At 36.3% G+C, this 11,872-nt stretch overlaps 1 protein-coding gene and 1 pseudogene across 2 annotated transcripts; one reads left to right on the top strand and one right to left on the bottom strand.

The window, feature by feature from the left end:
* The window catches only part of LOC107566202 (dynein intermediate chain 1, axonemal-like), a 12,584-nt pseudogene extending 6,685 nt beyond the window's left edge, over positions 1–5,899 (bottom strand).
* A 916-nt stretch (positions 5,900–6,815) lies between these two features.
* Positions 6,816–11,610, top strand: LOC107566207 (syntaxin-2-like). 2 transcript variants are annotated; one of them, XM_016251578.1, is made up of 9 exons: positions 6,816–6,892; positions 7,178–7,243; positions 7,375–7,474; positions 8,149–8,223; positions 8,976–9,049; positions 9,142–9,250; positions 10,518–10,591; positions 10,675–10,812; positions 11,045–11,610. In XM_016251578.1, the coding sequence occupies exons 1-9, from the start codon at positions 6,863–6,865 to the stop codon at positions 11,207–11,209; spliced, it is 831 nt and encodes a 276-aa protein (XP_016107064.1). In that variant the 5' UTR covers positions 6,816–6,862; the 3' UTR covers positions 11,210–11,610. The 2 variants fall into 2 exon arrangements, with proteins under 2 accessions (XP_016107064.1, XP_016107065.1); XM_016251579.1 differs by lacking the exon at positions 8,149–8,223.
* The last annotated feature ends 262 nt before the right edge of the window (positions 11,611–11,872 follow it).

Genomic DNA, 11,872 nt, shown 5'->3' with positions numbered 1-11,872 from the left:
TAAACTTTACTCGGTTCATTATAAGTAAGTGTGAACTCGTGAATTAGCAGTCATGCAGTTTGGTCTGTGTTCTGTTGTTTCAAGATATGTCAGCAATGTTTATTTTTGTAGGTTCGCCTGCAATGAATTTCTTCATGGCATTTACAAATAGCTGAGGCAGCTGACTGACAGCAGAGATCTGGGCCCATTTGTTAGTGAGGCTAGTTAAGGGGCCTTCTAATAATTTCCATATATGAATGGACCATTCTGTTTTTCTGTGTGTGGGGAGCGTTCTGATGCACTATTGCTGACATCCAGTGTTGGAGAATCTACGTTAAAAAAGACTGCTTAAAAAAATAAGACTTAAAACGCTGCACTGGACCTTCCACACAAGGACTGTTTTTTTTTTCTGAATCACTCAGCACATAAACCTTACAAACAAAACTATTCACTAGAATGAATCAAGACTATTCAATACTACATATGAGAGAGAGGACTGGTTAGGAACGCATGTTAGTTTGATTATTGAAAAAGGCAATGTGCTTTGAGCGGAAGTATCCAGAAACTGCTGTTTTAATGTAAGGAATTATTATTAATTACTAATATTATTATTATTAGGGGAATTGGTTTGGAAAATAGCTGGATGGATGAATGGGTGGATTATGATTACTTTTTTGATGTTATTATAAAAATAGAATTTGAAGCCACTTCAGAGCCACCTTACCATTGTGTTTGTATTAGAGTCGGTTGGGCTCTTTACCTTTCCATCAGTGGTGACAGCAGCAAAGACTGTAGAGGAGTATGAAGCCCAGGCCACATCTGTCACTGAAGTTTTCAGTTCAAAGGTGAACACAGGAGACCTGTGAGAGACATGTATTGTTACCTGTATTAGCTACTATTCAGTCAAAACAAAGTTTTAACAGAAACTACAGTGATCCCATTCTGAATTCATCTGAATTGCATCTAGTAGCATGCAGAGAGAGAGAGCCAGAGCCTTTGTTGAAATGTGGGCAGTCGGTCGGGCAGTAACTGATATCTATAATTACTTCAGGAGTTAAAACTCCATGACAGTACAACAAAACTGGTCATAAAACAGGTGGCGATATCTATTGCTGATCTTGACAGTACTTGTTGCAAAGCACAAGAGCTCTCTGTTGGCAGTTTAGGGATACTGCATCTAAAACACCAGTCGTTTACACACTACAAGGGACGATCAATTTATTAAAGTTGTATGGGAGCATGAAACAGTCCACCTGTAATAGTTATGTTGGGATGTGCAAACACTAAATTGAAATGTTCAGCAAATTATTGCACCAATTTTAAGAAAAACAAAAATCTGTGATCAAAAATTTAGGTGGGATAACTGTAATTTTTTTTTTAATATGTATAAATTATGACCCCACCCACCCCAACTTTTTCTGAAATGAAATTCAGGCCATGCCAACTGAAGGATAAGTAACAGGGTGCTATTTTTAGAGGCTGGAAATGGCTGCTGCAGACAGTGCTGTAGGGAATGGTGCTCATACTTCAAAGTTTGATCCCAAATTTTGACCATCCAGTCCCAGCCGCAGGAGATGAAGACATCGGGATGGAAAGGATTCCACCTCACACGAGTGACAGTCATGAAGTGGGCATCATATGTTTCCAGGAACTTGCTAGAATAGTATTTGGAGCCCTGTGAAACACAAACTCATTATTGGTTAAATTAACATTAGAAAACTGCTGTTTTGTACAATAGCACTCTTGCTGCTGTTATACTGCTTAACTATCCACTGGTGGTTATGAATAACATTTGCAGAAGTAATAGTGACATTTAAAACATTCCTTGCAAAGAGAACACCACCATTTTTCTTGTTTTGTTTGTATTGTGTAGCTCAAGAGAAGTACTTGATCGAATTCATTGTTCCCCGGGCAGCACATCACACAACAGAAGGGCTTTGAGTTTAATCTGAGAGATGAATCTAAAGAACACAGAGCTCTGCATCAGCTGTCAGTCTTTGGGTAGACAGGGGCCAGTTTCTGCCCAGCGGTATGTCTCTGAGCCTCCAACACAGCTGCCCAAAATCTTTGCCAATCTGTCAGAGGATGCTAGGCAAACCTCTTAAAACAAAGTCTGATCATTTTATTGCATTTTGTGCAGACTTGCTTGTGGGTCCATCATATCCAATGAATGATTAATCTTTTATCTGTGTTATTTCAAGGCTATAAAGTCCGATTTGAGATGCACATGATTTATTGCATTGTGGTGCAAATATAGTCTAACGTGCTAGCAAAAGATCAGAGCATGTTTAACATCTTTTTTTTGTCCTCTAGCATCCCCTTCAGTGAGAATTATACCATCACGACAGAGCTGGTGTTATCGGCAGCCGTACTCTCTTTCTGTTTTGGATCCAACTTGCATTTCTTCAGCAATGTTTTCTGCTTTTTCTGACCATCTGCCAAGCGCCAACCATAATATAATTAGCCACACAGTATATTTCTTGGTAAATCCCGAGACTACCTAACAATCTGCCCGAACCAGAGGAGTTCGCTCTTTCACCATGGCTTCTACACTAGGAAAGCTGGTGCTAGTATCAGAATTACAGCGGTAAGCATCATCAGAAAACGCTCTGAAAGATAGTTGCTTTAATTGAGCCGTGCACAATTTTTGATAGAAAGTGATTTGGTAAAGAAATGCCATTTTTATCTGAAGGTCAAGAATTTGAAAGTGGGTCCTGGTGCTGTGACCTCTAATCTCTCATTAAAGGTGGGCAATGTGAGAATGTGTGATAGGGCCGTCTGCTTCCAGACAGAGCAGGTCTGCTAATGTCAGCAATAAGATACAGCATAAATCCTACAGCATCTGTTTAGCTTAAAGGGCTGTTCCATTAGCACGGCACATACATTCTTATTTCTATAATTCATGCACATGGCAAATGCCAGTTTTAATAAGGTTATAAAGTATTTATAACTAACTATGTATATATACAAACAATAGAAGTCTATGGAATGTCCCCATTTAGTCAGCTTAGTAAACGTGAGTGTGTGTGTGTTGTGTAAAAGTGGAGGGATGTTGGAGGCAAATTTAAGTGAAAATTTAAAAGAAGAACACGTGAATCTTTCCATGCTCCGTGCAAACAAGAAAACCGTAGTACTTTTGTTTGTGAAAGTCCAACGATGTCCCAACTAGACCGGTAGACCGAGAAAATGTCTTCTGTGAGTATGATAATACATTAATGCATGCAATTTTTTTACACCATTAGCAGATTTATTCAATTTGACATTATAACGGTTTCTTTCTGTTCTGGGTAATTTCTTTAAAAAAAAAACAATCTGAACATAATTGAAACTGATAAGAAGCTACCTTGAGACCCATGTGTTTATAAAAAATAAACTCAAACTCAAACATTTACTTTTTGACATTTACCCAGACTCAAACATTTAACAAAAGTAATTTGCATTCTTTTTATGGTGAAACTGAATTATCATTGAATTTCAACAGGTGAAATATCACCCATGAATGAAACACTGTCATAGAAATCTAAATACAAACACCAGCTAAGGACGAATCTGCAGGTCAGCGGCAAAACAATATTTACTTCTATATTATGTGCATTAAGTATAGGAAAAGTTGTTTTATTATTGAACTATTGCAGATTTCTGTATCTTTTAAACACTAACACTAATCACAAACACTATATCCTACAAGCACTGAATAAAACTCTGTATTTAATTTTAAGTACAGTACCATACAAAAGTTTGGGGTTGGTAAGATATTTTAATGTTTTTGATAGAAGTTTCTAATGCTTAATAAGGCTGAATTTATTTGATAAAGCAGTAATGCTGTGAAATATTATAATTATATACTGTACTGAAAAGCAGTAGTTTTATGAAATATTATTATATTTAAATGACCATTAATAGCCATTATTCAATACTGCATATTACAGAACTATTAAGAGTAGTATGGAAGTATTCTATTCCAAACATTGTATTAAATGTATAGCTCCATTGTTATATAATATTGTCGGTAATGAAAGTGTAGAGTTATTGTTTTGATTGACTTCTTGGTCACATCCTCCTCATTTATACCTGCATAACAGCACTTGTGTGGTTGCCGGAGTTGGCTCTGCTGTTATAAATGGGCTGATCATACAAACCCACAGCCACCAGGTAGGACAGATGTTCATGATATCTACACACATCACTCTTGAGGCTATGTTAAAGATGAATTCTGGGTAACTGGGGTTCTTCAGGGTGTAAAAGAGAAGCATCCCGTTGAATAAATTCATGCTTCTCTTTACTTTTCTCCCGCCTTTGAAGTTCCTCTACGTAAAAGTCATATATCTCCCACTGCAGAAAGAGAAGGGCATGCTAACATTGTACATGTCAACCATAGTGCTGTTATACTGCAGGTATAGCACAAAAATGTTCCTCAAAATAATTTACAAGCACAGGCAAAGATTAACCACATGATTGGCTATAGCTGAGAAGTTTGCACGAGGTGGAGGATCAGTTTGACAGCTTATGTCCTGCAAAACATAATTAGGATTAAAAAAAGCTAAATACAGTGGTTTATACATAAACTGAAAATACAGAAAATCTACAAAGTCTTTCTATAGTTATACAAGCTATGAGCTATCCCCATTGTGTCCTTGTAAAAGGAAATCTGCAAATCATTTTTGCTAAAACTATCAGTTAAATGACTACTTAGCAATAAACAGAAGGCAGATAAAAACGTCTGAAATGTAACCCATAAGTCCTCTCACTCTTGGAGGGTTGTTTAGTGTCTGAGAGGCTCTCTCGTTGAAGTTGAACTGGTTGGTGAGTTTCTGCTCTCTCTTGCCAGCTTTGAAGACCACATTGTCTGGCCTCTCATCACCTCCACCATCATCAACTTCAGCTTATTTAGCCATCAATCTCCGACCTTCATAAGATTCCTTGTGCACGAGATTCCCTTCTTGTTCAAACAAGAATAGCCATCTGATCCACAAAGATACTTGGTTTATAGCAGCCCTCCTGAAAAGACAACAGCTTTTAGTGATTTGTTAGGCTGATGACTTTAAATCATCGAGGTTAAGGACCATCATTTCAATAAGTTGTAGAGATGCAGCAGTTACTTTGAAACTGTATCTGATAACGTTCTGTGGAGCATTTGGATTGTTCGCTGTTAGTACTCTGGTAATCTCTTCATTCAGCTCCTTTTGAAGACAAGAAATAGAAACATGTAAATAATCATCCCAACATAACTATAAGGTGACATTATGTAGGCAGAGTCAGACCACAGGTCCTCTCCAGGTTTATGCACTGCCTCAGTTAAGTCCAGCTGGTCTGGAGGCTTTACAAGTGTCTTCCCCTGCATCCATTCCTCTCCTTCGGCTGTGTCTAGCCCTTCCTCTTCATCCTACATAACAAAAGAGGCTTGAAATCCCAAGCTCTGTTTGAAAGGTATGCGACAAGGCATTAATTTCTCTCTATGAAAAGTGATTTGAAAGCTAACGTTACCTTCTTCTTTCCAATGGCCTTGACACCCTTTGCCACAGATGCCTTTTGCTGGGTGTTAACATAGGTTCCTGGCACTGCCTGCATTTTAAGATAGAAAATATATATATATACCTTTGGGTCTTCCCAACAGCGCAATGCAATTCTGAAGTAAAAATAGCAGCCATTAACTAGATGTTGACTTGAGAAAGCCTGGCCGAAAGTTTAAATGTATAGTTAGATGTATAGTTCCTAGATAGAGTTTGATGGATTCAGGCTCTAGGAAGATGTGGAGTTACATTTTTTTGTTTCAGAATAATACTATTAATATATTATTATTATAAATAAGTTGAAATAATAGTTTAGAACACAATTATTTATTCATTTGCATTCGTGATAATTATCGTTAACAGCCTACCTGTTTAGATTTCACTGTCCCCACTTTGTGAGGAACGGACATTTTTTGCTCTAAATTTCAATTTATCAGTATGTTGATCTGTTATGCAGTAGAAAAAACCTCTGGAGGCGCTTTTTAAACCGTAAAAATAACTTTGTATTCAAAAAGATAAAACAACTGCTCTGTCTTCTCTGTGTTTCGGGTGCGTCCGAAATCGCTTACTGCAGTTGTCATGGTAGCGGCATCTGGCTGACGTGACATTAATGCGCATGTGCAGAGTGAGACGTTCCTTACCTGTGGCAGTATGAGCCTAGTTTTTGTGACAGCGCCACCTAGCTAACTTTACTCTAAAAACTAGACCCACAGAAATGATTAAATTATAACGTAAGTGAGGGCGCAGCCACTTTAAAGTGTATTATGCGAGGCTTCCGGTGTCTGCCGCTTCTAGTTATTTAAGCTGTGCAAAAACATTTTAATAAGCTGGTTGCTGTTGCAAACTGGTATTTGGTATCCAAGAAAACTGTATTTTAAACCCGAAAATAGGGGCTCATATACTGAAACAAGTGAGGTTATCAAATTCAAGAGGGTTAAAATATTATGTTTAGGGTAATGGTTAAATTTAAATGATTAAAGCAATAAATCATTCCTAATTGCATAGTAAGTGCTATAAAATCATATAAACTACAAGTACATAAAATAGAGTCCTGGTACTGCGGTCTGAAAACTGATGTTTTCAAAAAACGATGTTTATTCATCAAACCTAGATGTACGGAAGTAAAATAAGGCGGGGCTTTGGTTTTGTAAACTCCGACTCGTTTTTCTGCGAATCGGTTCTTTTAAATGATTCATATCAATTCTCGGTACACTTCAAATGAATTGTTCAGACCGATTTTGCGAATCATTTCAACTGGATCATTGAAGAGATTCAACTCAAAAGAACGATTCGCTCACGTCAGTTTACCAACGACGAGTCATTCTGTCACACTGAGCGTGCTGTAGCGGGTGAGAAACTCATTTGAAGCCGAAATGAAGGACCGTCTGCGCGATTTAACAGCTGTGAGACTTCAAATTATTTCCTGAATTCATGTCATTTAGATGTAAAATACTAATGATAAAAATGTACGTTTTATATGTATACTTAGTTTTACTATCGTATAGCTTGATAACATGTATTTGCATTCCTTATGATTAGCAATTGTTGCCTTATATCACGGTTTCTTTTAAAACAGAGTTTGATACGCTGAAAATATTTAAAGCGTGTGCTTTATACGACAGAAAAGCCCCAGCTGTCTTCGTGACTTTTTATTTGTTTTGACTGAACGTTAATCCTTCCCCTATCAGCTCTGCCATGACATTATCATCGCTCCTGTGGAGTCCAGTGCTTTCCTAGAGGAGTTCCTCCCTAAGGTTTGTATGTGTGCACTTGTGCTTGACGTCTACATGCCTTTTTATGTGTGGAACTGTCACTTAGTCTTTGCATTATAACAGAAAGTGAAAACTCGAATAACTATTGTACTTGCGCATATTAACGTGTACAGGTTAATGAGGTTCAGCAACTTATCGAGAGAATTTCCCTCTGTGTGGAAGAAGTGAAGCTGAGACATAGTACCATTTTGACAGAAATCAACCCACCGAATTGTGAGTACATTGTGTTTGTGTCTTGACAGTTGTACGTGCATTAAACACCTATGAAATATAATATTAGGACATTTTAAATAATTTCCAGGCTCTATATTAATCTCTATTAAAGATGCGATTTCAAGTTTTCCTTTCTCTTTGGAGTGTTACAAGCTGATTGTGCATAGATAAGATCCTTGAAGTTGCAAAGACTAAAGTCTCAAAACCAAAGAGATATTCTTTATCAAAGCGTGGCTTGTGTACTGCACACATACCAGCTCTTCATCACTGTCTGTCACGCGACTCTGTTCCCCTTTCGGGCTCGCGATTATGGTAAGGGGTGTTACATTTCCGACGAGTGCTTGTGGTGTTCGGCCAATCACAATGCACTGGGTCAGCTGGCCAATCAGAGCAGACTGTGCTTGTCGGAAGGAGGGACTTTGTAGAAAACGAAGCGTTTGAGAGAGGCGGGGCATATAGGACCTACAATAATGTACAGTATTTGAAAAATAATGTGTTTTTTGAACATTAAAGCATGTCAACATATTCTGTTACACCAAATACACAAAATAATGATCTTTAAAAAAGCATCATATGACCCCTTTAATGATTATTGGTCAAAAGGCGTGGGAAATCGGTTCACTTTTATTCTGTGTTCCTCTGTACAACATTTTTGTGTCTATTCCTGTTAACAGATGTGAGAGAGGAACTTGAGCAGAATAGCAGTGACATCAAGCAGACAGCCGATGTAATCAAGGTTAAACTAAAAGGTAGTTGCTCCAGTATTAATTTTTATTTTTTTTAATAAGACATGATCAGGTATACTGGTCTACTTTCCCGATGGGCCAGTCGGTGAAATGAGAGAGATATCCCATATTGGGGAATATAAGTCATTTTTATATATTTTAATGTAAGTAAAATGTTGATTCAAGAGCCTGATGAAAGCTTAATATCAGTGTCTTACATAAATTAGGTGTTACATTTTTACAAATGTTATTGTTGTTAATAGCAGTAAATTTACTTTACTGCATCCTAGCTCAAAATCAGCACTTGCTGTTAAATATGCATTTCTATATGGCAAAAAAAGCAATATTTTGTTAATTGCATTCGCAGTACTGTTTATTCAATAATATATATTATCTGTTTCTGTCTTATTTTATTTCTTAATTTAATTACTCCAATCTAAGGCCATAAACCCACCAAAACATTTACAGGGGAGATTGTCGAGGGATGATTTGACTTTCAAATAGTGAAGCTTACTTCTGTCAGGTTTTAGTGGACCGTTTGGACAGATTCATTTCCTCTTCTTCTTTGTTTTAACTTGGAAATGTGTAAGTTATGTTTCCTTTTATCTTCTACAACAAACATTATGCTAAACCGGATTTTATATCTCTCTGAAATAAAGCAGTCAACTCTATTGTCTTTGGTTTCCACTTAAATGTAGTATATTGTCTTGACCAGTACACTGAAGATTGTAACATTGTTCATATTTAAAATCATGATTCTTTGGTTGTTCCTATAGATTTAGAAGGAAAATTCTCAGAGAATGAGAATGCTAACAGCAGCTCTGTGTACTGCCGCATCCAGAGTACTCAGGTGAGATGTCACTCTGTATTACAAATTCAATAATTTTCAGATGTTTGTTTTATTCATTTTTCTCTCTGTGTCTTTATTTTGTTAAACTATAGCACACAGTACTTTCACTGAGGTTTGCAGAAATAATGAATATGTACAATCAAGAACTGCTATCTTTCCGGACAAGGAGTAAAGATTGGATACAAAGACAACTGGAGATCAGTGAGTGAATTAATACACTTATTAACACACCAGAACAAAATGCCTTTGGTCACCACTGCCCATTGTTACATTATATTATATAGCTACACTACTAAGAATTTTAAAGGTATTAATGCTTTTATTCAGCAAGCATGCATTAAATTGATCAAAAGTAAGTAAAACAGTAAAGACATTTATAATGTTAAAGGGGTCATGAACTGCATTTTATTTTTATTGCAGTTATTTCATGTTTCCTGAAGTGCACTTATAATGTTACTATGATTTTTAAATAAAAAATTGTCATAATTTTGAAATAAAAAGCATTTTCTACCCTGATTTTAGCCCTCTGATTTGAACACTGTTGGAAAGAGCGTGTCTGCTGTGAGACTTCACTGGAAACGCCCACTACTATGATTGTTTAATATATTGTATATGAAATAAGTATTATATGTGGAACTCAAAAACATTTACTACGTTTTTACTATTACAGCTGTTGAGATTAACTAATCGTGACGTGAGAAGTGTTGATTATAGCATTATATTTAGATCTACTCCTGTTGCATGAAAGTTTCATTGTAGCCAATGACAGACTGTTCCTGACAGAGTGATCCTGTTTTGCTCATCTCTCCTTCTCATCTCACTAATGCTCTAGTGGGCGGGGCCAAAGACATGATGATGTAGAAGTAGGTGTTGATCTGATTCTGCAGAGGTGGGCTTTCATTACGTCATAATGTGACAAAGTCGTTTTCTGAGCTTGGTTTCAATAAAAGCTGTTTTTGGACTAACAAGGAAGTTTTGAGCTCTGAAACTTACAGGATGTTTTTATAGTACAGTGACCTATTACATGTCAAAACATCAAGGAAATTTTGATTTCTCAATTCATGACCCCTTTAAAATAAATGTCTATTTTCAAATAAATGCTGTTCATTTGAACTTTCTATTCATCAAAGAATCCTGGAAAATACGTATCACGCTTTCCACAAAAGTATTAAGCAGCATAACTGAATAATAAGTAATGTTTCTTGAGAAGCAAATGAGTATGTTATGATTCCTGAAGGATCATGTGACACTGAAGGCTGAAGAAATGGCTTGCTGAAAATTCAGCTTTGCCATCACAGGAATACATTACCTTTTATATATACTAAAGTATATTAAAACAGAAAAGAGTTATACATTTATATAATCATAATATATATATTATAAATTATGTGTGTATATATATATATATATATATATATATATATATATATATATATATATATATATATCAAACTCGGTTTTTTTAAAGGTGGCAAGGTTATCACTGAAGAGGAGACTGAGGTTTTGCTGCAAAGTAACACCCCTGCTGTCTTTACCTCAAATGTAAGTTTCAACATTAAAAGATCATTGAAAGCACTTTTCCACATAAGCGTCCCTCAAATGTTAATATAATTCTTTGTGTATAGATCAACTCTGGCTCCTGCATCACGGGGCAAGCACTGAATGAGATTGAGTTACGGCATAAGGACATTCTCTATCTGGAGGCCAGCATTCGAGAGCTGCATAGCATGTTTATGGATATAGCTATGTTAGTCAATAGTCAGGTACTGTAAGCTTGCTGGAGAGTTCAATGAATTAACCAAAAAATAAATAAATAGTGCACCAAGCCTTAGAACACAGTTCAAAACAAACATTTCAGTGCATTATCTATTAAGAATAGTTAGTTTACACAAGTTCCTTACTGAAATGAATTTAATGATCTAAATACTGTGCATAAGTGCCATGGGACTATTATCTTGCCATATCATAATTTTAAGTTTTTCCCCTTTTTTATAGGGTGAAATGGCAAACAACATAGCAAAGACTGTAATGAAAGCTGGAAGCTATGTAGATCAAGGGAAAGAGAACATGGAAAAAGCTGTTGATTACAAGAAGTCCTGGGGAATAAGACTGCCTTTATTCAAGAGCAAAGTGAAACCAGCTACCAGCAAGGGCTCTTGAATGAATTTGGAACTTTTGGACTCTGTATGCTGCTTGCTTTTGTGTTCTATGAAAATGAGGGATTCATACTCCTTGCCTTTTCTTTAAAAAATCCCATCGTGTCACAGTTCTTATTCTGCACCCTGTATGTTTTGCTGATCAGATCATTGTAAGCTGTCTGAGGGATTGCCTCAGCCCATTTACAAACAAACGGCTCCTATTTCTTTCTGCTTACATGGTTAATGATTAAGCTTGCTGTCAGATAGCCTTTTTCAAATGACAACAACAATCAAGTGAGTGTCGAGAGGTGTGTTCACATGTACTGATTTTCCTCATTAGGAATATACATGCAATACATTCTTAATTTGTTTCTGTTCTTTGGATTATTTCAGGTCTACACCACTTTCAGTCTAATCTAAATATTTAGATTAGTTATTTAAATAGTGTTTACATAAAGGATTTTCAGTCCAACTGAGCCATCTTCTTTCTTTTTTCTATTAAATAGCGGTTGGCAAACAAACAAACATATTGTGCATTTCTGCCAAATTAAGCCATCAATTTGATTATAAATTGATTATTTGTGTGCATGTAAACATAGCTAATGTAAAAGCCCAGTTAGACTCTCCTACATTTAATTTTTGTTTCTTGTATTTACTTTTATCAGTTATGTGTATTATTTGGTTA

This window comes from Sinocyclocheilus grahami, unplaced genomic scaffold, assembly GCF_001515645.1.
Source record: "Sinocyclocheilus grahami isolate Dianchi unplaced genomic scaffold, SAMN03320097.WGS_v1.1 scaffold1057.1, whole genome shotgun sequence".
Lineage (NCBI taxonomy): Eukaryota > Metazoa > Chordata > Actinopteri > Cypriniformes > Cyprinidae > Sinocyclocheilus > Sinocyclocheilus grahami.
This window is presented reverse-complemented; position numbering and strand designations above follow the sequence as displayed.